Here is a 25,571-nt window from a genome sequence, read left to right on the forward strand (position 1 = left end):
CTTCTTCCGTCCCTTTTTAATTGCCGCTTGCGCTTTCCAAAAAACAATTGTCGGCAATTATATATTAAAAAATATTAATATTTATAATACATAATTAGTATCATTAGAAAGATATTTGAATTTAGTTTTTTAATAAATTTATTTGGAGATACAAATGTTACACGTATTTTCTACAAATCGAGTCAAACTTGTGATACAAACACCAACGACGACAATTAAAAAGAGACATAGTGAGTACGTTACTAATAAGGTTCCCGGTTTATTTTTAGACGGCATAAGAATCTATGCTAACCGAGCCTATGAACCTCTCTAGATTACTTTACTCCTAGTACATAAGAAGATAAGATCATAAGAGTAATATAATAGCGGTCTCACTAAATAGCGAACGTTCATCAGATTTGAATCTAGCGAACGATCAGACAGCCCCTACAACTTTCCTTTTTTGGCAAAAGAAGAAATCCCGCAATTTTCTATTTTTGGAAAGTTTTCTATTTTAGGCAAAAAAATCGCTACTTTTCTTTTTTGAAAATTTGTACTCACAACTTTTACGTAAAACTTATGGAACAGACTTTTACGTATGACTCATACATGACTTTAATATATACCTTCACTGTGACAAAGTTACACACATAACTTATACATATAACTTACTACATGATAAAGTTATACGCATAACTTTTATCTATAATATTTTATGGAACAAGTTTATCAACATAATTTATGACGAGACAATTTAGCGAAAGTTCAAAAAAGTTACAACTAAAACTTAAGCAGATAATTTAATTAAACCAATTTTAACATATAAGTTAATAACTGCAAGTTAAGCACAAAATATAATAAATCAAATAGCTTTGCAAAAAGTTAGACATAAAAGATTATAATTATAAGTTAATATCTACTAGTTACATGTAGAAAGTTAAATATAAAAATTGTGTACAGAAAGTTAGATATAAAAGTTACGTGCAAAAAGTAAATAATTATAAAATTTACATCTAGCATTTGAAAATAAATGTTTTACTTTTTTGTGACATCAGCGGTGGTTATGGAAAAGCACGCTAGAAAAGAAGGTAGTTTGAACCTTTGATATATCAAATCTAAGTGAACGGTCGCCCAAATAAAATAAGGGTTGACAACATATATAAAAAGAAAAAAATGATAGACTTATATAAAAAATAAAAAGAGAAAAATAGGCAAAAGAAAATTAAAAAAATGTTTTATAACTTTTGTGTTTTAAAGTTTTGACATAAGTTCTAAGTTACATGGTATAAGTCATATGGTGATAAGTTTTGCAAAGTGGTATACCAAGTTGTTAGTATAATTTATAGAAATAAGTTATAACATATATGTATAACTTAGTTATCTTCTAAAAGTAGAAAGTTACGGAAATTATCATTTCTAAATAAGGAAAGTTGCGGGAGTAGCTGATGGTTTGCTGGATTCGTTACTAGCGAACGATTGTGGAACTGGATTTGTGATATAATAGGAGTAATGTGGAGCTTATGAGTTGAGAGCAAAATTGACGCGTGCTTCTTGGACAATGATACATAGGCATTTTCGTTTGTTTATGACAAATATTGTTTAATCATAGACTAACTAGGATCAAAAAATTTATATCACGATTTACGGACCAACTGTATAATTAGTTTTTGTTTTTATCTATATTTAATGTTTTATGTATGTGCTACAAGATTCGATATGACAGGAAATCTTTAAAAAAAATTTGGTTACGAGAACAAGGCCATAACAAAATCTTGGCTTCCATTTCTGTCCGTGGTTCGAATATTCTCCTTTGACCAATTCCGCTGAAAGTGACGGCTACCATCAAATCGGAGCACAGAGTTGCCATCTTTTTGCTCGCTGATGATGCCAATCAATCCCCTCTCTCGCTCATGAATAAGCTCCCATGGCCGGAAGCCCGGAGGCAACTCCAGACCCAGTCCCTCGCTGACACCAGCACGAACCCACGAGAGCAAGAAACCACGCACCGCGTCGCGTCTCACCCTACCCCCATCCCATGGCGGGCTCAGATCGGAACAACATCGTCATCGCCTGCTTCGCCCTGCTCGTGTCGATCTCCGCTCTCCAAGTCCCATCCTGCATCATCGACGACGAGCGGGGTACTAGTACTAGTACTAGTGCGGGCACTACTACCGCAGCTGCTGTCACGGCATCCGCGTCCGCTCCGCCTCCCCTCTTCGACGACGGCGCTCTGATGAAGGCGGCCATGCTGGCGCTGGCCGGGATGGATGCACTCGTCATCGCCGCGGCGGTCATCTACAGCCGCCACACGCACCACGCCGCCGTGGGCGCAGGCGGCGGCGGCAACTGGCGTGTCTCGGAGCTCGCCTTCTTCGTCTTGTGCCTGCAGCTGCAGGTCGGCGTCCTCCAGTTCGTCCTGTTCGTCCAGGAGCCCACAGCAGCTGCCCGTGAGCTCGGGGCCAGTGCTGCCCGTGCTTTGCCCTGCGTTGCCTTCGTCACCTTCTTCCTGGGCATCACGCTCATCTACGCGCACGTTGACGTTGGTAACGGCGGCGGAGCTGCCGGAGGTGCTGTCGCTGGCGATGGACCAGTCCCGGCGCCCGCCACGGCCACCGTCAGGCTTCTTGCTGATATGACGCTCGGGGCTGCATTAGCCTGCCTGATGAGCATCATCCTCGCCTTGTTCTACATCAAAACCAAGTGAGTATGAGTTCATTTCCTTAAATAATGAAATACTGTCGTTGTTCTCTTCATTTCTGGGATTTGGAATTCTGAAACGGGGAGCCGGGGACCGCTCCCCGCTCCGCCGCTCGATGAGGAAGGGGATACGTCGTGCGGTTTCAATTCTTTGGGGAGCAGGAGCACAGCTGCTGAGGCCGGAGTTGGAGGTGGTGGTCAGTGGTGCACTGAATCTGATGCCTGATGCATGCAAGCTGCTGCTGGAGTGCTCACCAAAGGCATGCTATAGGTCAAGATCGCGGGCGTTCTAGGCTCTAGCCAACATCACCGGACACCATGTTGAGCCGTTGAGGTTGGGTTTGGTTTGGGTGAAGGATAGGCGTCGTGACGGCCTATAAAACCCCACCCCACTAGCAGGGGCCGCCCACCTCCCTTAGCTTGCCGCCGGTGAGGTCGCCGGAGCCGTTGAGCTGGAAGACGTCTCTCTCTCTCTCTCTCTCTCTCTCTCTCTCTCTCGTTGTGAAATCTCAGCGACTTGTTGAGGTGGGGAGCGAGCGCCAGCGGACTAGGGGCCGTTCATCCTGTCGTCTCGTGCCCGACGACAGACCTGCACTACACGCTTTGCGACGGCGTCGGGTCACGTAGTCACGAGTGCGAGGGCGACGCGCACCGGCGCACGCCAAGACCGACAGGATGAACGGCCGAACGTGCCGCCGGACGCACTTCAGCTGTTGAGCAGCCGGCAGCGCCACCGCGTGGTCCTGGGCTTGGCCGGCCGTTTGGGGACTGTACGGTCGTGCGCTTCTGATGATCTTGTTCTTATATCGCCGCTCGAGGGCGCTTACATCTTACAGTAGCTGAATTCAATATCTTATATATCTTTTTTTTTGAAGGCAATAATATCTTATATATCTTACAGTAGCTGAATTCAACTTGTCAATAATCAGCTCTTTCACTGACCTTTTCCCCATTAAAATCTACTTGTTCGCTCTTTGCAATATTCAGTTATTTTGTTATTACATGCTGAGAAATTCCCTGAATGTTCGTTATCAATTTTTCTGTGTGCAGGTGACATTCAAATATACAATTGAGGCGTTGGTGAACCTGAGAATTACATACCTAAACTACTTACGTAGTTTGGTGAACCATCTGATCTGATGGTTCGTGCATTATTGGCATATACTATGATCTGGCTGTAATAAAAATCTCCTGAAAGATAAGTGCCTTCTGCTTGGCTATTTATTTTGAAAAAAAAGTGAGGCCTACGACAGTTTGGGCCTTGTTTAGTTTTTTTTTTTTTTGCAAAATGGAGTCTGTAATACTTTCGTTTGTATTTGACAAATATTGTCCAATCATGAATTAAATAGCCTCAAATGTTCATCTCGCAAATTACAGACAAACTGTGCAATTAACTATTTTTTATCTATATTTAATGCTCCATACATGTGCCATAAGATTTGATGTAATGAAAAATTTTAAAAAAATTGCAAAAGTTTTTAGAAACTAAACATTAGCCAAGATATATGGACTTGATGGACGTAAATGTTCCAACTCCTGATCATAAGCATTATTAATAGTATCTTGACTACCTATTCTGATTTTTCGTGGGAGCCATCGGCCATAATTGACAGGTTGAATGAATGAACCATGAACGTCACGATTCATGAACTTACTCGACGGGTTCGATGTGGACCAATAAAGGTTCTTCCCATTTGGGCCTTATTTATAATTAGTTTCCGAAGAAAAAAATTTTGTGATAATGTAGTACTTTCGTTTGTTTGTGATAACTATTGTCTAACCATAGACTAACTAGGCTTAAAAGATTCGTCTCGTCAATTCCGACCAAACTATGCAATTAGTTTTTATTTTCATATATATTTTATACTTTATACATGTATTTAAAGATTCGATGTGACAGGAAATCTTAAAAACTTTTGGGTTTTTTATGGAAGTAAACAAGGCCTTGGTTTTATGTCTGATATGCGTCACATAAATCCTACTAGTACTATATATCAAGGTACAGTAATAACTACAATAAGCAATGGCAAACTGTCCCTGGATTGGGATGTGCAGTGGAACATTCCTGCAGGATGCAAAACGCACCGATCGAGCGAGTCACTTATCCGTTGCTGCTGGACAGCTGGAGTATCGCGGGGGCACGTCAGCTCACTCGTCGTGCTCGGACTTGGGGCAACGTCGAATGCAACACGCAGAAGGGCGGCGACGTACCTTTTTTTTTTAATAAAAGGTTTCCCTTGTTTTATTACCATAAAGCGATTCACAACAGTCAAGATCCTAGTCTGTGCACCCAGAGCACAACCGCAGCCATAAGACTAAAAACTGAGCAGCGAACAAAGTGCAAAGCCCAGACAAAACTACTTCCTATTACATGGTATAATGATCGCACTTGCTGAGTCCTCCGAAACTGGAACATTGGATTGTACCGACGCTAATGAATCCATCCACATGATCATTGGTACTGAGCCAGCTTCTGCCTCCACTAACTGAATTATCCTCTCCAGCTTCTCCTGAACTTCCATCTTGAACATTGGCAACAATCCTCTTAGCATTCTCCCAATCATTGCAAAAACTTTCCCCATTCCACTCCACGGTATCCCCTGAAAACATAACAGATTACGTAATTTCCACAAAACCCAGAGAACAGCAGAAGACACAATATTACAAATCATATATCTCTTGTTAGCAATCCACAAGGAGGCAACAGATTCAAAACCCTCCTCTAACCTCCTATCCAACCAGACCGTAAAAGAAGCCCAAACATGTTTAGCCACACAACAATGGAAGAACAAATGAAAATCGACTCTCGATCATTACAAAACATACAAGTCGGATCACTAACTTCTTTTCTTTTAGCGAGGTTATCTCTAGTTAGCAGCTTATTGTTAGCTAAAAGCCACAAGAAGAACTGCACCCTTGGAGGAATATTCAATTTCCACACAGCATGAATGAACACTGGAGTAACTCCTCTATGATTTATAATAGCATATAAGGATTGGACAGAATAATGACCATTAGAGCTAAAGCTCCACAAAATATTATCTTCTTCTTCAGTAAGCCTAATGCTATCACCAACTTCACTCAAATCCTGCCACATAAGCATCAAACGCTCTGACACATTACGTCTAAAAGAAAGCTGTAATTCCTCTCCATTCCAGACATCACTAATTGTCTTCCCATGCTGCTCATTTAAGACATATAAAGGCCAGAACAAAATAGCAAGACTAGTGTTTCCTAGCCAATGATCCTCCCAGAACCTAACTTTCCTACCATTACCAACTACCCAACGAATGCCCATATGAGCAGCTTGCATCGCCCAGATAACCCCTTCCAAAAGGGAGATACCCCTAGATTAGAACAGCAGAAAATATTAGGTTTATTAGTATTATACTTGAAGTCAACCAATTTAGTCCAAATGGAATTGGAGTTCATATGGTATCTAAAAATCCAAGAGCTTAACAATGCTATATTTAAGCTTCTCAGGTCAGGAACACCTAAGCCACCCATATCTTTCTTCTGAGAAACAAGTTGCCAATTGGCAAGGTGATACTTATGCTTGTCCTCGGTATTATTCCACAAAAAGTGGCTCATATGGGAATTGATCAAATCAATAGCCCATTTAGGAAATTTGATAATGGAGAGAAGATAGATAGGGATACTGGCTAAACATGACTTGAGAAGGGTCAGTCTGCCTGCATAGGACAGAAGTCTTCCTTTCCAGCCAGCAATCCTCTTTAAAATCTTATCTACAATAGGTTGTAGATCTTCTCTTCTTAGTTTATTGAAATGCAAAGGCACTCCCAAGTATTTAATTGGAAAGTTACTTTTCTTACAGCAGAAAATCTTTGCAAACTCGTTTGCCCTGTCCTCTCCTACCCCAACTACCAACAAATCACTCTTATCATAGTTAATTTTCATGCCAAATAACTGTTCATAACAAACTAGCAACCACTTTAGATTTTCTGCTTTGTCTAAATCATTTTCTAGATGCTCATGAGAGCGGCTAGGACTAATCTCATTTCTGGTCTTCTACCTCAGGCTGAACCTGGGGTTATTATCAGCCTTCAATATGCTGATGATACATTACTTTCCTCTGATGATACGCTCCTCAGGCGGCGACGTACCTTAGAGGAGCGTATCTCAACAGGGAGCGATGGAGACGGCTGCCAAGACAGGAGGGAATTTTATCTTGGCTCTATAACTTTCTAAGGAGATGTTTGGTTAGGATTGTTAAAGTTTAACAGATATGTAGTATTTTTGTTTTATTTGGTAATTAGTGTCAGTCATGCATGTTGCCTCCAACTTTCGGTATACAAACACCTCACAACTTGAGGTATTCTCGGCAGTGTATCAATTAACAAAACAACAACAAAAAAAAATGAAACAAAAACCTCTCCCCTTCAAATTCTTGAGAGAACAAATTAATAGCATCACCAAGAAATACAGAAAAACAAAAGAATTGATGAACAATCTGTCAGCTAATTATGTACACTTGCAAATTCGCAATCCCCACTCATGCCCTGCTCAGTGTCGGCGGGCTCTCCGGTCTCTTCACGGCGCTGGCGTACCGGCTCCGCAGCGGGCTCTCCGCGTGCACGGCCGACATGACGTGCCTCTTGCCCTGCCGGCTGCCCGCCTCCGCCTCCGCCTCCGCTTCCACCTGGTCGTCGTTGGCCACAGTGACAGCGACAGCGTCCTCGACGACCTGCGCCGTTGCCGTCGCCGCCTCGGCCGCGCCGACCGTGAAGACGAAGGGTCCCATGGGCACGTCGTCGTCGAGCGCCAGGAGCGGCTCGAGCGCGTCGACGACGTCGCGCATGTTGGGCCTGGCCTTGGGCACGCTCTGCAGGCACTGGTGCGCGACCTTGGCGGCCTTCTCCGCGGCGGTCGCCGAGTACTGCATCTCCAGGCTCGGGTCCATGAACCGGTGCAGCCTGTCGGCGCGGCGGAGGTAGGGGCGCGCCCAGTCCACGAGGTTCTGCTCCCGCCGCCCGCGCCGCTTGTCGACGGAGCGCCGGCCCGTGAGCAGCTCCAGCAGCACCACGCCGAAGCTGTACACGTCGCTCTTCGCCGTCAGGTGGCCCGTCAGGATGTACTCCGGCGCCGCGTACCCGTGCGTGCCCATCACCCGCGTCGTCACGTGCGTCGCGTCACCCTGCGGCCCTTCCTTGGCCAGCCCGAAATCCGACAGCTTCGCCGTGTAGTCCTGAAAAATGAAATTGCAAACTTGAGGTCAGACACGATTCGGCAACATTTGTGTGTGTCTTTTTTTTAGGGAAATTCGGCAACAAAGTTGTGTTTTTTTGGGGAAATTCGGCAACAGTTGTTTGAGGAAGACCACTGTGTATTTGTAGTGGTTGAGATGAATACAAATACATCAGTGTTTGTTGCGTTCTGCAACTGCTACAAAAGCATCTGGTTCCAAAATCCAAACTAACCACAGTATTATAATGCTCCAGCTATGTTATTCCTAACGGCCGGCCGGCACCTAGAATAAAACCAGAGGCTTTTGCTATAATTTGTCGGTAGTTGCAAAGCAAATCAGATTTGAGCACGAGTGTGCGTCGACTATTCCTGACTGAATTCTTAAGGAGGAGGAAGGCTTTGACACGGAACGGTTGACAACGTGCGAGCAATTACCATGGTTGGCGTGTAGGTTAGAAACATTTTCAATATATAGCGGAGAAAAATACAGTTCCCTTGGTAAATAAAGAATCTGCAACGTGCATGACAACGACTTAAGCACCCAATGAGGCAATTCTTTACCGTCCTAAAATTGCTCGCTCGTCAGTAAAGAGGTCCTAAAATGTGCTGCATGCTAGCTGTTATCTGTTGATTGATTTCTGAGGAAGGGAAAAAAAGTACTGTAAAAGAGATTGGACTCGGTGAGGCTTGCTTACCGAGTCGAGAAGAATATTGGAGGCCTTGAAGTCGCGGTAGATGACGGGCGTCTCGGCCTCGTGCAGGAACGCCAGCCCCTTGGCGGCGCCGACGGCGATCTTGAGCCGCGTCGACCACGGCAGCGACGCGAGGAGATCTGCAGCCAAGCACATGTAAACCGGATCCGTTACTCAACTGATCGATCGGAGACACTCAAATTATAGTGTAATAAGTTGCAGTAGTTCTTACTCTTGAAGAGATGGTTCTCGAGGCTTTGCCTGGGCATGTACTCGTACACCAGCATCCGGTGGTCGTCCTGGTTGCAGAAGCCCACCAGCTTGACCAGATGCGGATGGCTCAGCATCCCGAGGTACACCACCTCCGCCTGTGATGAAAACAATTCAAGACAGCGCAACCAGATCAGGACTCGATTCAGATTTCATCAGCACGCAACCAGATCAGAACTGTATGCGATTGAGAATCAAATAAATCAGCAGGTTGGCAGAGGAGAGAGGGTGACGGATGGGAAATGGGAAAACCGTACCAGCCACTCGCGGTGGCCCTGGACGCCGTCGCTGTCGAGGTACTTGACGGCGACGTGCTGCGGCTGGAGCCCCGGGCGGAGGCGGCCGTCGACGAAGCCCTTGTAGACGGGGCCGAACCCGCCCTCGCCGAGGAAGTTGGAGGTGGAGAAGTTCTTGGTGGCGGCCTTGAGCTCGTCCAGCGTGAAGGCGTGCAGCTTGGTGGTCTCCAGCTTCCGCGACAGGTCCTGCAGCGACAGCGACCGAAGGTTCGCCGTGCTCAGCCGCCGCAGCGTCGGCTTCCCGCCGGGACGCCTGCTCGCCGCCGGCCGCGCCGCAGACTCCTGCTCCTGCTCCTGATGATGGCCGCCGGCCCCGAAGCACCCCAGCAGGCGCTCCCGAAGCCCCATTAGGACCAAACCTTGGAATATGATAATTTTCGTACGTCTACGCTCGCCGGCGAAGAGAGCCTTGGACGGAGCTAGAGAGGGTGTCGGTCGCTGGCGATTGGCGAGGTGGAGGACACGGCGCGGTGGCGGCAGGGTATATAAAGGCAAGTAGGCAGCGGCTTTCTGTGGGTGTGGGTGTGGCTTCGAGGTGGGTGAAGGTTGGGGAAGCGTCGCCTTTTTGACTTTGGGGTGGGGGGTGGCCGGGAGGTTAATTATCGCTAATCTAATTGGGCAGGTGATGGAATTAGCAGGAGTGAGTGCTTGAATCATTGGTGATGCCGGGGTTATCGGGTGAAAGCTCCGTGAAACGTACTATCATCTCATCTGGCGTTTTTTTTTTTTTTTGTGAACGATTATCATATGGCGTTGGTGATCGCTGATGTGGGCATCGACGTGTATGGATCGACGATGCCTGCCTGCCTGCCTCGCCGGAGCCGATGGGGACGCGCCAACAACTGGGGGACGAAACAGGCCGGCCCCCCGTTCTTATCGGTAGGGACTAGGGAGTGGTAGGGCAGTTAGTTAGACTGTTTATGTTAGAGTGATGTGTGCTAGTTACCAGACAGGCCTGCGCATTGCTAGTATTTGTTTTCTCGGTTTTATGGTCTTGTTTAGTTGCTGAATTTTTTTATAAAATGGTATTATAGCAAGTTCGTTTGTATTGGATACGAATAGTGTAATTAGTTATTTTTTTATTTATATTTTAATGTTTCACGTATGTATCGTAAGATTCGACGTAACGAGAAATCTTAATTATTTTGTAAAATGGTTCAGGAACTAAATAGAGTCATGGATATGGATGGTAGATTGGTAGGGCAGCTTATGGATCTCTTTTGTATGGTTGCGTTCCAACTCCCGGCAGGCCAACACGACTGACCGTCTGTATACTGTACACTCGTACTTGCAGGCCTGGCCTGGCGCAGCCTTTTGTTGTTTGTTTTAAAAACTCGATCTTTGTCGTTATTATTGCTCATGCATTTTTGTTTCTTCGTCATATACTAGCGGGTGGTTTCGTTAGTTGGTTCGGTTGTGCCTTCTTGTTCATTTTTTATTTGTTTTTGTATTGTTCGATTCCTTGGTTAGTTGCATGATTGATCTTAAATATAGAAGAAAAGGTAGTACGTTGTACCTGTTTTAATATAGAGGCAATTCACGTGCTTAAAAAATACAGTCGAGAGCTAGCTACTGAACCATCAGCCCCTGTTGTTAGCTTTTCTCCAAAGACACGAGAGCTTTTTCACATTTATGTATCGAGAAGCTCAAAGATGCACAAAGGACCAAAGGTTGATCATCCACTTCTTAGAGGTGTGTTAAAATAAGCCCTTCACAGCTAAAGGTCTGACCATTTCGTTCCCACCGCGCGCCATCCAGAGTTCTGCTTCAACTCAAACATACACGCACCAACACCCCATTCGTGAAGCACAGTAATTTACTTTCTACCGCTAAAAAATTAGTTTGCCTGACTGAGCTAAGCTCAATTTAAATATGTAGGAGTATTTATCTTTAAGTGGCATTTTACTTTTGGTAACTGGTTTTTTCGTCGAATAAAATTCCAGCAAAGCTCTTTCCGCCTTTTAGAAAACTTAGGCCTTGCTTTCGCCCCAAAAACCAAAAACTTTTCAAGATTTATCGTCACATCGAATCTTGCGGCACATGCATAGAGCATTAATATAGATGAAAACAAAAATTAATTACACAGTTTGTCTGTAAAATTATGGGACGAATCTTTTAAGCCTAGTTACTACATGATTGGATAATGTTTGTCAAATAAAAACGAGAGTGCTACAGTGTCAAAATCCAAAAACTTTTGGATCTAAACAAGGCCTTATTTGATTGAATTTCCCCCCTACTACTACTAGCTATGCTCATACTATCCCTAGACACTTAAGACAGCATCTCATTCAACATTCTCTAAAAAGAACATCTCTCATTCAACACAAAACCAATGTATGAACTCATCCTGTCATCCACGACCTATTAAACGGTTCAACTGCACAAACCATAAAATCGCGTGGAAGCTTCAAAAGATACATACTACGCGTCACCTGGCCCAAGTATTTATTACGTAAACACGCCATCTGACCGAATTGGAGTTTGTTTCATATGTCCTTTTTGAACAGGCCGGTTTTATCTTTCACACATATTTGCTTGTATATTAGCAGATGGCCAGTGGCAAGACCTTTCGTCCTTTTCCCCAAAAAAGATTAGAAAATTTAGTTGGTCGTCATTGTTATTTCCACAATCCCGTGGATGGGTACAAGCAGTAGTTGCAGCAGTTGTTGAAGTCTTTTCAACGAGCCTGCTGTTCCTCTATCTCGTTCCACTCTCTCTCAAAAAAAAAAAGTTTCCTCTCTCTGTCTCTCTCTCCAAACCAAGAAGAAGAAAACTGGTGGAGAAGCCTGGTAGTGTAACCTGTTGGATGTTGGAATAAATTGACTCCGCTACTTGGTGCTTATGCACGGTAATCATAAGTTAAATGCAGCCAGCAATAAAGTGGTAAAACAGTATCCTCGACAATATGATAAAAAGGGATAGAAGGTCGCTGTTTCATCTTCTGGTACAAGAAAGGAAATGTGGAATGTCATGTTGCAAAGTTGTGTCTGAGTGGAAACTAAAGGGGCTTTTGCTTATATATCGTGCATCCATTCGGCGCCACGTCGTCAATTGTGTCTTGTGACAAAAGTGTGGGCACAATATTCTGCCACCACATTGGATTAGTGCTATGATTGAGATCACACATATTCGTCTTTCCTAAGGTATAGTTCATTTTAGATCTTGTTTGGCTATTTAATCCATATGTACCACTCCGATACACGTGGATTGACTTGAGGTGAATATGAGTACGTACAACCTATAAGTTCTTAGTTTTTTTTTCCACCCTACGTCATGTGTAACTTTAATCAAATTTTCTTTAAAAAATATATATTAGTATCTATTAAATGCAAATAAACACATTATTACATAGAAATTTTAATAAAAACTAATTAGATGTTGATGTATTTTGTATAACCTTAGTTAAAGTCATAAATGTCTGATGTATTAGAAAATAAAACTAAAATAGTCTTATAATTTAGAAAGGAACGAGTAGCTATTTTGTCCATCTTTCCTAAGATTTCTGCCTACAGATAGAATCTTATAGTTGTTCCTTTTCATGTAATCAAATCTATTTATTAGATCAGATATTTTGAAAAGATAATTTAGATGCTCGACACTTGTGCTTCTAGCCCTTTGTTACTTTCACCTTCCTCTTGTACTTCCCCAATCACTCCTCGGCAAATGTGTGCTTGCCTTTGTCATAGTTGAAATTCTTTCTCATGTGATTGTAGCACTTTCTTGAGTGGTGATTTTGGAGGGTTTCCTATCACCCTACACTCCATTGTATTAAGATAGGAGTGAAAGAAGTGCATTTCACGATGGGTTTCCTTTTTTTACTCCCACAAACATTGGCTTAAACAAAACATTGCCCATTAAGTGTTACTGCTAAGGGGAGTACAAACTAAAAAGACATTTAGTTCTATGATCCATCTAGAGTTAGAAACTGAGCCAAAAGTGCTATATCTATGTATAAAATTGATCTAAACTCTATTTTTCTTAAAAACATTGCTAGGTAATAGAAGTGCTTATGTGATAAATTATTAATATCGATGACATGCATTTTGATAAAACTCCTACTTAAAAAAAATTAGCCTAGCTATTTTGTCCTCTGTCTCCAAGATTTAATTCCTAAAAGATAGTCATGAGTAAATGACGTGACCTTTTATTTTTTTTTTCTTCTAGGGGATAGTACTCTTTGAAGCATTATTAACTTTATTATATAAGTTGCCCCCGGGCCTGGCCCACATCAAAGTTCCCTGGTCCCACCTCTAGCAAAAGATCGTGACATGATGACCGCCGCTGTGCGCAACAACGACAACATCGGCACACATCTGGGTGAGTGGTGACACTCCTTTCTGTGGGTACCAATTATGTTTCGTCCCAAAAGATAATAGAGTGACGACTCTCACACACACACAGTTGCACGTGCTGTTATCAGACCTAGTGCAACGCGGTGGAGAGCGATCAAAGGCGACCACAGAAAACGCGGTGAAGCTTCCAAACGAGGCCCACGATGCCCTGCTGTCCTGAGTCCTGACCCGCGCGCGGTCGCGTGTGTTGACTTCAATTCAAGGACGCACGGCTACGGCTACGGCTACTCCGGGTCCCGTCCCGGAATGGGCATGGGAACGGGGGGCTCCGCTCCGGCTGGGCTGGGTCCGTCAGACCGTCACGGGCTCGCGAGATCTGGCGGTTTCCCTTCCCATGGGCACACGAGCTTCAAGTCAACGGAAGCGCTCCTCGTGTACCGTACCCATCGCGCTGTCCTGATTGCTGGTCCTGCGGGGAGCAGGTGCGCTGTCCTGTTGGGGCTGCATGCTGCTGCTGCTGCTGGGTCTTCTCTGTTCTGACCGGCTCGCCGTTGTGCCTGCCTGCCGAGTGCCGGCCGATCGACCGGTCTGGAGCCTCAACTGTGAATGCACGGCTGCGCATTTTGTGGCACGTTTTTTATGCTCACTTGTTCATGTTTATACTCCTACTTTTACCTACTACTATATATTGGAGTCGTTGGTTGCACGGTCAGCAACTCAGCACGTCGCGGCAACATCACAGAGCGTGTTTTGTACTATATTCTATTTCTTGGACCAGTTTAATTAGTTCAGTGTAGTAGGGGGATTCAGTGGCTTCAATCAGACTGGTCACTGTTGATGGTTAGAGTGTTCATATTGAAGTGCAAGTGTGGTTAGTATACTCAGATGACAAGTGTTTTCAAAACACAGAGTCATTGAAAGAAGGGCTATTAACGTCCAATCCGTTCATTGCTGCTGTGTTTTCTATTCCTGCTGTGCAACATGTTTTGTAAAGGCCTTGTATAGTTCGCAAAAAATTTTAAGATTATCTGTCACATCGAATATTTGGTCGCATGCATGGAGCATTAAATATAGATGAAAATAAAAACTAATTGCACAGTTTATCTGTAATTTGTGAGATAAATCTTTTGAGTCTAGTTACTCCGTGATTGGACAATGTTTGTCAAATAAAAACGAAAGTGCTACAGTAGCTAAAAACCAAAATTTTTATGAACTAAACAAGGCCAAAAGCAAAATCTAAGTTAACAAGAATGTAAATGAATAGGTTTGTACTAACTTCCAGTAAAAAAAAATGATGAGCATCTTTCTGCTGGTGGGAGTGCGCCGGAACTTGAAACCATCCCATCCATACCTGAATCGATGAAGAATCAACAATGCACTAGCGCACTAGTGGATAGATACACGGTCGTCTCGTCTCCTCCCAGAATGCTTGCCAGCCCGGCTCTGGTTGGATGAAGAACCAATCAACAATGATATGAATCCAACCAAGAAGACTTACGACGTGGAAAAGCGTGGCCTGGCATGGCCTTGTTTCCCCGGTTTCTGTGGTCGACCACGGCTGGTCTCATCTCAGATGAGATATGAGTACCGGACGCCCTTTTGGGTGTTTGGTTGCTAGCCACAATTTGCCACACTTTACCTTAGGCAAGTTTGACCAAGTTGGTAAGTGTTTGGTTCACAACTAACCTTAGGTATGATTCTTTTGGGCTTCACATGTCATAGAGTTAAAAAGTGTGGCAAGATTCCTTTAGGTATGGTAAAGTATGGCAACCAATTTGCTAGCCACACTTTTTGTGGCTTGCCACACTTGTCTAAAGTTAGTTGTGGTAGATTGTGTCTAGCAACCAAACATCCCTTTATCTTGACTCGATGGAGCTCCACCCCTTTTGGACCTACTCTACTCTACCTCTACACAACACAGCGGACACCGCCACACGACGTCGATCGTCGAAAAAGTTTCGGCGGCGCACCGCATGTCACGCCGGCCCGTCGTTGTTGGTCAATCATCGGACGGACAGACAGACGGACGGAGGCGCATGCAACTGAGTGCGTTCACTGCCACATGGATGCCGGCCGAACGAGATGGGCAATTGGGCACAGACCGGCCAACTTTCGTTTTTATTTAACGAACATTATCCAATCATAAAGTAACTAGTCTTAAAAGATTTATCGTGCGATTTACAGGTAAACTGTGCAAATAGTTTTTTATTTTCGTCTATATCTCACACCTTTGGAGACTTGAAACTGAATCTATTAATTATTCAGTAGTATTTTTATGAGTAAAGTCCACTACCGGTCTCTAAACTTGTGTTGTCGTGTCATCCCGGTCCCTAGACTCACAAATCGATTGTTTAGGTCCTCAAACTTGTTCATATGTGTCATCCCGGTCCCTAAACTTGCTCAATTGTGTCATCCCGGTCCCTAAACTTAGAAATCATCCGTTTAGATCCTCAAAGTTGTTCAGTTGTGTCATCTCGGTCCCTAAGCTTGGTTTTGAATCTCATCTGGGTCAAAACAAAGTGATCTAACAACTCTATATCAAAAAATAATTAATAACTTTTTCATATGAACTCAATTGAAGACAAGTTTTATACCAAAGTTATAGTCCTCAGCACAATCTACAACTTTGTAGTTGAAAAGTTTTTTATTTGAAGTCGTTTAGTGTTATAAATTTAATTTTAAATTTTAAAATCTATAAACTTATAAAAAATATTTTGGGAACCTAAACGATTTTAATTTAAAAACTTTTCAACTGCAAAGTTGTAGATCATGTTGCTGCCTACAATTTTGATATAAAGTTTATCTTCATTTGAGTTCATATGAAAAAGTTATGAATTATTTTTCAATATAGAGTTTTTAGATTCGTCTTGTTTTGACCCAGATAAGACTTAAAAACAAGTTTAGGGACCGGGATGACACAACTGAACAAGTTTGAGGACCTATATGCGAGATTTTTAAGTTTAAGGACCAGGATGACACAACCGAACAAGTTTAGGTACCTAAACGGTCATTTTGCGAGTTTAAGGACCGGGATGACACATCCGAACAAGTTTAGGGACCGCTGATGGACTTTACTCTATTTTTATCTTATAATAAATTAAAAACATACTTTTTACTCAGTGGCGGATCCAGAAATAATATTTAGGGGGGGCTGGGCCAAAGAGAGCTAGAGCAATTGGACTCAATTATATCCCATACGAAGCTAAACTATAGCAGTTTTGAACCTTTTACATGATAACTATAATAAATAATCGAAAGCGTATTATAAAACGCATAAGTATAAAAATAAAAGATACAGTTTTTCATAACTAACCAACAAAGATCGACGTTCCGCACTTTCGCACTGCTGCATTCTTCATGAATCATTAGAAGCAATCTATATACAGAAAAAAATTAGTGACACAAATTTCAAGTATACAACTTCAAAGTTTTGGAGGTACAAGAGAACACATATCATACCACTAAATTGTTCCGAGGCACTAACATACGCCGTGTTTTCATGTCTTCAAATCTTTTTATGATTTTGTCATTCTTGATGTTTCTAAATATCTCCTTCTCAGTGTAGCATATCATTTGGTCATTGAGCCATTCATCACCCATTCTGTTACGTAAATCTGTCTTTATAATAGACATAGCAGAAAATATCCTTTCAACTGTAGCTGTTGCCACTGGAAGAATTAATGTTAATTCAATGAGCCGATAAACCAATCCATAAGATGTTTTCATATTGGTCTTCACCATAATTTCAGCAACCTTTCCAAGCTCTGTACATCCAAGAAAGTCTGGACTTTTTCTAGCACGATTGGCAAATCCTCTAAGTTGAGCAGGCAAACGAGCAAGGTCACCAACATAAAAATCCGCAGCATAAATTTCAGCAAGTCTTACAAGTTTTTCCACATCAAAATTAGAAAAGCAGTTCCTTGGGTTAAGACATGCCATGCAGACTAATAATTCTGAACTAACTTCACCAAATCGATGATTCATCTCACACAAAATGGCATCTATGGCAGCAAGGAAAACCTCAACATGGAAGAAGTGCTTGTTTGTTACCTTTAGCTTTCTACGTGTAGATGTCCCTCTAGCATTTGTTTCCTTGTCCATATCTGGCACTTCAATCTCATTCTTAACACAAAATGCTATCACTCTTGACAACAAGGGATCCCATCCACTGTCCCTCAAATCCTGCAACAGCTCTTTCACATCTGTGATCAAATGTATTGCCTCAACAATGTCTTGATCCTTCCTTTGCAAAGCACGTGATAGACTATCAGTAATGCTCAACAATTCTATCATTAAATGCATTATGAACACAAAATCAAAGCTCTCCATTTTACCAATTAAACCAAATCCAGCACCATTGCTTGTTGGTTTAACAGAGTCTTTCTTGACTATCTCAAGAATGTCTGTGACAGCTTCCCACATCACCAAAATACGAAGTTGATGCACTACTTGAGCCAGAATAATATGCGTGCAATGTTCTTTTGGACATTTTCAACAATCTGCAATTTATAAAATCTTATAATAGAATTTGAAACAATTAAAAATTACAAAGTTGAAGTTAAAAGGAAAATTCTAAAGAAAACGAACATGTATATTAGTATATACCTGCCGCTAGGTGCTTGGTTGCTTGCTGTCGCTTGCTTGCCGGCGGCGGCTTGCGTCTTGGCGTCTTGCAAATTGCAATACACCTCAGCGCCTTGCCTGCTCGGCTGCTCGCCGCGCGTGCAGTCCCTGCTCGCGTGGGCGTCCGCCGTCCGGCCAGTGGCCGCTGCCGCCTACCGACGGCGTGCTGGGCTGCCGTCTGCCGCGTCGCCCGTCCGCTGCCGGCCTGCCGCTGCCCGTTGCCGTTGGGATCCCGTCCGCCGCGTCGCTGGGATCCCGTCCGCCGTGCTGCTGGCCGCGCAGCTGTCGCCGTCGCCGCCGGCCGCCGCAACGCCGCGCCGCGCGCCCGCGTGCAGGAAAACCTAGGTGCTCTGCTCGACCTCGACTGGCCTCCCCTCCTCCCTCACGATGGACAGGAAAACAATGAAAAAAGGCCTGCTTCTTAATGGGCTCCGAACAGCTTCTCTATTTTATATACTGGGCCACTCAATGACTCAAATACAAGAAAAAAAAGCCCAGGAACAAGACTAGCGCCAGCACTCGTCTTCAACCTCTGTCCTCGCCGTCGAGAATACATCCAGCCCCTCCTTCCCTATAGAAAATGGCTCAAACTTGTATGGGGGGCTAAGGGGGGGCTCCACTGGCTCGGACAGGGTAGGGGGGGCTATAGCCCCGGCAGCCCCCCCTTTAGATCCGCCCCTGTTTTTACTGTAACTTTCCAAACAAACAAATAAACTCGCTCCGCGGCGGCGACTACGGGCGAAACTGAGACGTGTCGCTTCCCTCGTCTCGTCGTCTCCTTTCCGAATTCCAACGCGCTGCGCGGCCGTAGTGTCTGTCTGATTCGCTTTAGACCTTGATTGGATGTTGTCAGATTCACCTTAATCCACGTGTGTTGGAGTAGATTGGGTGGAATTTAGTTCAATTTCCACTCCAATCCACCCAACGCACGTGGATTGATGCGAATCCGAAACAAGGCCTTACCTGGGTTGTTGGTGGGCTGGGTTCCGCGAGCAACAGGCCTGCCTTGTCAGATGGTTTCCATCTCTGTTCTGTTCGTATCGGGCCGCTAGGGGGCCGAGGCACTAGGCCAGCACCACACGAGGGCCCGAGTGGGGTTTGCTGGCTAGTTCAGCGGGTAGAAAATCGTTCCGCGGGCCGAGCTGGTGGGCTGGCAGGACACGTGGTTGATCTTGTTCCTCGGGGGAAAAAAAACGCTCTCTTCTTCGAGTGACACGTTGACACCGTCTTTGTAATCAAACGATTCATTCCGAGACGAATCATCTAGATCACTCGCTCCCCTCAAAAAGAACAAAAAAATTCTAGATCACTCGCTTCTTCAGTGTACTGATTGTAAAGTGACGTATAATCAGTCCTGGTCCTGGACAAATGACATGCGCGGGCTACGGCCAGGCTGATTGCTCGCAGGACTCGGTCGAAGTTGTGCGTGACAGCTGACAAAATCAGGGCTGTGGCTGCCTACAACTACAAGAAAGTCCACTGGAAATCTAGGACGTTCCTTCTCCTAACCGCCGCAAGCCTGCAATGATTGGAAGGAAAACAGTAATCAATTTTATTAAACTATGTATATGCAGATTTTCATAATGACAGGATGTGCGTAGGCACATGCATAATAGTCTTCTGTTTCGAAAACAGAAAGTCAAAGCACAGACAAATCAAAATCAAATTACCCGCGAAAGCTTTGGACCTGTCGTCTGTCGACGTGGTCGAAGCAAAAGACCTGCCCATTTTAAACGTGTTTCAGCCGACGACCGTGTTTCTCTCCGCGGTCGGCGCGCAATAAAAATTCCCCGGACACGTCACATCAACCGTCCGGCCGTCCAACCTGTTTACAGTCGCCCAGAGCCTCTGGTGGCCGTCCGATCATCCCGCGGAATATCCCCGCGGTTCCCGGTGCAGCCCCCCCAGCACCTTCTCGGAACGGTCCGGAGCTAATGCTCTGGACCCCCTACTACTTTCTCTTATCCAAAACCGATCCAGACTTGAACGTGAGGAGGACTTCATATAAAAATAGGAATTTTTTGTGTGGCCGTCCGGGGAAAAGGTAAAGGAGGGAAGCTACCGGGCCCTATAGGGGGGGGGGGGGGGGGGGGGGGGGAGGAGGAGGAGGAGGCAGACGTCGTCGGAGCACTTGCACGCGTTCTTCGCCTCTCACCCCACGGGACGGGAGGCGAGGGCGCGGCGAGCGAGCCGGCGGGCGGGCGGGCGGGCGCAATCGGACCTGGGGAGGCAAAGGAAGTTCCGGAGAGCTGTAGTTCCTTTTCGCCTCCCCATTTTCCCTCCTGATTTGGGTTTGGTCTGCTGCGTCGATTAGTCCGGCGACCGAATCCCGCAACAATCCCATTCGCCGAGGGATCGAGCAAGCCAGGCGTGGATCGTAGGCGGTAGTCCGTTCCTGCCCCTGCTCCTCCTTCGCCTGCTCTTGCCGCGGTCTCCCCTCCGGCCGATTTGGAGCCGACAGGTTGGTTTGGTGATCGCTCGAGCTTTTGCATCGGTGCTGTTCCATTTGTGATGGGGGAGATGTGAATGCGGGTGGTTTTAAGGGCGTGTTGTTGATCTGTGGCGAGGAAATTGCATGCTTTTGTACAGTATTGCTGGTCATCAGAGCCATCTTTTTGGTCGTTGGAATGAGGTGGCAGGGTGGTTGGTGTTAGCTTAGAGGGATTTTGTTCGTAGAGGAAAAATATTTGCTTGGCTGGCATAATTGTCGGCTTGAAGTGTAATTCAGATTGAATTGTCATTATGTTCTTAAAAAAATGTATACATACTTGATAACATGCAAACACACATTCTGTTTCGGTGATAGGTTCGTGTGATTAGTTTCATCAACAAAAGGGATTTGTTTTTAATTTTCTGGATTTAATTGTCAATTAAGGCCTGTTTCGGTAGAGAGACTATGTTGCAAATCAACCATGCCAGAATTCAAGTTGTTCTTCAAATCTTTTTTATTACATATATAGCCTATTAATCGTTGACTGGTCTGAAAAGTAGCAAGAGCAAGAGCTAGGTTGAATTGTATTTTGTCTTTATAGATTTATTTCCAGCAACTTATGCTAAATATTTCGTTTGACATGATATGCGTCATTTCCTTGCACCTTCTTACTGTGAAAACTTGTTTATCTGATTCAGCTTACTTTGTTCCAATTGACAGATCATTAAATTTTCCTTGTCATACATTCCCAACCTTGATATAAAGACCTCCTACATTCAGAAGCCTGTGTTTTGGAAGGATATTTCACAATGAAGCCCAGTCAGTTGATTCTATCCAATCTTGATATAGACAGGGGATACCCATACAAGTTCCAACCAGAGTTTCCAATGTCTCATGATCTTGGATTGAATTTGTTTTCACAAGCTGGTACAGTGCTGGGTACTTCTTTAAGACATCATAGGAAGATTTGTTCTTCAGGAAATGTAATGGTCCATGGAGCTTTCAATCGCCTCAACAAGCTTTCCCGAGCTCTCTATTTCTGGCTTTCTAGACCATCTGATCCTAAGAGTTTGCGCTGGCTGGCAGCTGTAGCAGCGACCAGTTCTAGATCTTGTCAGTTGCGTTTCAACCAAATGGGTTCTCACATGCAGAAGTTGACTAGACTGCAGTTCAGCTTTCTAGTGAGACAAGAGCAAGCAATACAACTAATTTTAGCTAGGCTTGCAAGTGGAACGATTGGGCGACTATTGAATGAGCAGCAACATGCCTCCAATCTTCTTACTCTAGCCGGCGCTGCTGCTATCGTACCACCACTTGAAAATATGTGAGGACCATGCTCCAATACAGTTTTGTTTGTATTTGTGATGTACTCTCCTTATTCGTTTCTTTCTGTTGTATAGTTATCTCTAGTTAACTGATGATTTCCATTTTTGAATGGACAAGATCTCCAATGATGCTTGCCGAGTCAATCGCATCGCGAAATATTGATAGTGATATCCGAAGACTTGTTGATCAGCCTTATGTAGAAGGAAAAGGCCTAAGTTGTGCTTGCCCTTCTGTGCCTAGTACTATATTTCAAGAAGATCCAATTGAACCAAAAACTGGAATCAAATTCCCAGCATTTCTGGAAGATGACTCCAGTCCATCTGCAGCGGTATTTTCCTTTTCCTTAAAACCATAGTTTCTCTTATTCCGGTGGAATTGATTTTATTTCTTACGTATATAGAATTTTTCATTTTAAATCATTTTCATTGTTATGCAAGCTAGTGGTGTATAACAATCAATACATAAATGTACCAGCTGGGTACATGTTTGTGATTTTTTTCTATTGAAACTTGCTTCTTTGACAATTTAGAACTTAAAGTCTACATAATTGTATATACTGTATACTGTTATGCATCCAGTATCTGCACAATGCAAATTTTTTTATGGTTTTGAAACATTGACTTAAAGCTTTCAGTTTTGGTATATTACTTTTCAGTTTTCATATAGTTCTGTAAAATTCTTCGTTTTGATCCCTCCTTGTGACAGTTTCCATTGATAATTAAACCTTCAGGTCCTTGTTGGGATAGGTTTCAAAGGCATGAGAGTAATGAGGGTCAAAAATCTGAACCTGTATGCTTTTGGTTTATGTGAGTTACAGAATTTTTTCAATTGGTTCTGTTATGTATCAGTTTGCCAGTGAATACTGCTTATTTGACAAGCCTCTCTTTGCTACTGATGAAATTTTCTTATAGATATGCAACCGACTTCTATCCAGGAGAAGCTGGGTCCTAAGTATGCTTCATTTCCAACGGACAAGCTGATGGACAACCCTGATTTCTATAGCGATCTTCTCAGGTATATTGATACATCATTTTCATGATAGTTCTGTACTTGTTGCTTACCGCAAGGTCCTGTTTGTAAAGGAGGTTTTGGGATCTGTTTCTTAGGATTTAGTTCTAAAGCCTAAAATTTCTAGAGCAAATCTCATCTCCCAGTCAGGCCCTACGTGAGTTTTTGGTGGCCATACATTTTGGGAAATGCATAGGCCTAGCACTGACTAATGCGGCTGCACAAAATTCAGCTCCCTTGTTAAGTAATGTAAGACCAAAGGTGCATATGGAACATCCACTGAGCTGGATATTTTTTGTGCTAGGTGGTTACTGGTAGCAATACTTGCTATCAGTTGATATGTTATCATTAAATACATTCCTGCTTATATCTGCATTTGTATTAGGTCATCCATGTCAGAATGTATGTGACACAGGTGCTCATGCAAAGTTTACAGCCTCATTTGCATATATACAATCACTTATTAATCCTCAGAGTACAGATTTTTGTTTAGGGGACAAGCAGATACCGTAAGATTCTGAATGTTTACATCGAATCTGTTGTTTTGGAGTAGGACAATAGTTCTCCTTGTTCATCCTGTTTTCTTCTGATGCTAATAAACTTGTATTGGTATTTTCCAGGGAAAACCTTGATATGAGGGTTAGGTTGGTGGTTAACTACAATGGCCTTAGCGTTGGTGCAGTGCGAGAGTAAGAAAAACAAAACTGTCATGATTCTTCGCTCTCAGCGAAATTATGTTGTCTTTTGAAGACAAAACTCACAATCATTTTATGTTTCTTGCAGCGTGTTTGAGAAGTCCCTTGGCCTGCGTCTGCAGAAGGTACTTTGTGGCTCAGCTGCTACTGCAATTCTTTTCTAGTTATGTCGAGTGTAGAACTGACTTACAGGTCTTCTGCATTTCCTTTCAACCAGATAAATCCTAACACTGACTTTCACTGCTTGAAGACCTTTGGTTCTCACTTCACAGAAGATATCGCCATACCTTCGGTAAGGTCTAATCCATCATTTGAGGTTCTATAAGTTTAAACATGATCGCTTGACTAATTAACTACACCCTCTGTTCCTTGCAGTAGCAATAAACTTACCTTTACCAACCTAGGAAACTACGTGGCATTGTAAATAAGAAGAAATGTGCTCCCAAATTTTGAGTCCAAGTGGACTCAAACCTGGCTAGTGATGTAAAACCACACCTACCATCAATTAAGATAGGCTCGGTTCCTACAATTAGTACGATATTTTTTATAAAGAAGATTAAAGAAAATCTGTCTGAACAATATTGCAACCAAGTAGAACTAGCTAAATAATTACTGTGCCCTATAAATCTCTAGTAGGTTGATAATACAGAAAAAAAAAATCCCTTGGTTCATTTTGCCAAATTCTGGATTTGAGTATAGTGGTAAAATGTTATGATGTTACCCAGTCTATAGCTGTTCTTTGTACTCAGCTTTACTATAAGGATAACATGTAAATATAACTGCAGGGTACAAAGATTGACTTCTGTCAAACATCAGATGGGAAACTAATAACAGAAAGTAAGTACCTTATGCCCACAAAAATCTTTTGAGCTGTTTCCACTGCAATATTGGATCCACCTTGACAAGAACATTTCTATGCAGTTGATGGGAAACAAATCGGTGCTGTTCAGAGCAAAGATCTTTGCAGTAAGTAAAAACTTGCTAAGTACTCCCTCTATTCCAAATTATAGTTCACTTAAGTCAAACTTCTTGAATTTCACCAAGTTTTAGAAAAATATGCTAACATCTGCAAGTACAAATAAATGCACTATCAAAACATATTACATGGAGGATTTAATGAAAATAATTTAATGGGCAAAGTTAAAGGAGTTTGACTTAGAAAAAAAACTACAGCGGCCTATTATTTAGATAGATTTGAGCGAGTAAATATTTACGGAAAATGATATTTACTTTGAACAACGTGTATCCTTGCTTTCCTTGTACTCCCATTCCCTGAACATATGGAAGTGCTGAAAGACAATATGAAATCTCAGATAAGCCGCAGCAGGCTGCTGCTTCTGTGGCTCCTATCACAAATTAGGGGGTGTTTAATTCCCCTCTTTTGCCAAAACCTTTGCTGATTTAGCCTATCTTTTGGCAAAATGGATCTAAACAACATGGGCAAAAAAGAGCAAAACTTAGGCTGCTAAACTTTTGGTATTTGGGATCCAAGAGACCCAAAACTAGGCAAAAAACGTCATGGGGCGCTTGCTGTGTATGCATGGCTAAAGTTTTGCCATGCATCTAAGATGACTAGAGCAGCTTTACAATATAGTACAGTTCCTTTGTAACTGTTTCTTGTCTGATGAACAGAGGCTTTCTTCGACATGTATATTGGTGATTCACCGATTTCAATGGAGGCCAAAAAAGTTGTTGCCCAGAACGTGGCCGGACTCATTGGAAGACGCTGAGGAAAGGGAAAGATGATTATTTCATTCTTCTGTACAGTTAGGGAGGATTCGTATGAGCGGGAAAATAGGCGAGAATCATTGCAAGTATATAGAGTGATCTGTGTCTTGTAAAGAAAGCAGGCAAAAGCTCCAATGTATATGTGGAAGATAGCATCTTCAGTTGTGCTAGGCCCCCCCATTCTTTTTTTTTGTTTGGATTGGATGGGCCTTTTGCCTCTTCGTAGCTGCTGTATCATGTAAATGCTCCCATTGAGCCAGGAGTTGTAAAATATTAAATTGAATATGCTTCTTCCATAAAATGATGCACACCTTTAAATCTTTGTTGCA

The 25,571-nt window shown here is 43.3% G+C and overlaps 3 protein-coding genes across 3 annotated transcripts; 2 read left to right on the plus strand and 1 right to left on the minus strand.

Moving 5' to 3' along the window:
* LOC8077317 lies at nt 1,789-4,049 on the plus strand. The gene is made up of 2 exons (XM_002436608.2): nt 1,789-2,679; nt 3,727-4,049. The coding sequence occupies exons 1-2, from the start codon at nt 2,015-2,017 to the stop codon at nt 3,728-3,730; spliced, it is 669 nt and encodes a 222-aa protein (XP_002436653.1). The 5' UTR covers nt 1,789-2,014; the 3' UTR covers nt 3,731-4,049.
* On the minus strand, nt 6,988-9,659 carry LOC8077318 (serine/threonine-protein kinase RIPK). Its single transcript, XM_002437977.2, has 4 exons — nt 9,101-9,659; nt 8,806-8,941; nt 8,577-8,713; nt 6,988-7,882 (listed from the first exon to the last, which is right to left on the minus strand). Exons 1-4 carry the CDS (start codon nt 9,485-9,487, stop codon nt 7,190-7,192), a joined length of 1,353 nt encoding a protein of 450 aa, XP_002438022.1. The 5' UTR covers nt 9,488-9,659; the 3' UTR covers nt 6,988-7,189.
* Nucleotides 20,241-25,571, plus strand: LOC8070746 (fatty-acid-binding protein 2). Its single transcript, XM_002436609.2, has 11 exons — nt 20,241-20,515; nt 21,206-21,809; nt 21,929-22,139; nt 22,542-22,617; nt 22,723-22,825; nt 23,440-23,508; nt 23,603-23,639; nt 23,732-23,806; nt 24,300-24,351; nt 24,436-24,480; nt 25,147-25,571. Exons 2-11 carry the CDS (start codon nt 21,295-21,297, stop codon nt 25,242-25,244), a joined length of 1,281 nt encoding a protein of 426 aa, XP_002436654.2. The 5' UTR covers nt 20,241-20,515; nt 21,206-21,294; the 3' UTR covers nt 25,245-25,571.

Source organism: Sorghum bicolor, chromosome 10 (genome assembly GCF_000003195.3).
Source record: "Sorghum bicolor cultivar BTx623 chromosome 10, Sorghum_bicolor_NCBIv3, whole genome shotgun sequence".
Lineage (NCBI taxonomy): Eukaryota > Viridiplantae > Streptophyta > Magnoliopsida > Poales > Poaceae > Sorghum > Sorghum bicolor.

Coding starts and splice junctions, on each gene's coding strand:
- LOC8070746 (XM_002436609.2), top strand. CDS start 21,295: ATGAAGCCCAGTCAGTTGATTCTATCCAATCTTGATATAGACAGGGGA. Junction 23,509..23,602: donor AGCGTTGGTGCAGTGCGAGA/GTAAGAAAAACA, acceptor TGTTTCTTGCAG/CGTGTTTGAGAAGTCCCTTG. Junction 23,640..23,731: donor TTGGCCTGCGTCTGCAGAAG/GTACTTTGTGGC, acceptor CCTTTCAACCAG/ATAAATCCTAACACTGACTT.
- LOC8077317 (XM_002436608.2), top strand. CDS start 2,015: ATGGCGGGCTCAGATCGGAACAACATCGTCATCGCCTGCTTCGCCCTG.
- LOC8077318 (XM_002437977.2), bottom strand. CDS start 9,487: ATGGGGCTTCGGGAGCGCCTGCTGGGGTGCTTCGGGGCCGGCGGCCAT. Junction 8,714..8,805: donor CGAGAACCATCTCTTCAAGA/GTAAGAACTACT, acceptor GCTTGGCTGCAG/ATCTCCTCGCGTCGCTGCCG. Junction 7,883..8,576: donor CCAATATTCTTCTCGACTCG/GTAAGCAAGCCT, acceptor TTCATTTTTCAG/GACTACACGGCGAAGCTGTC.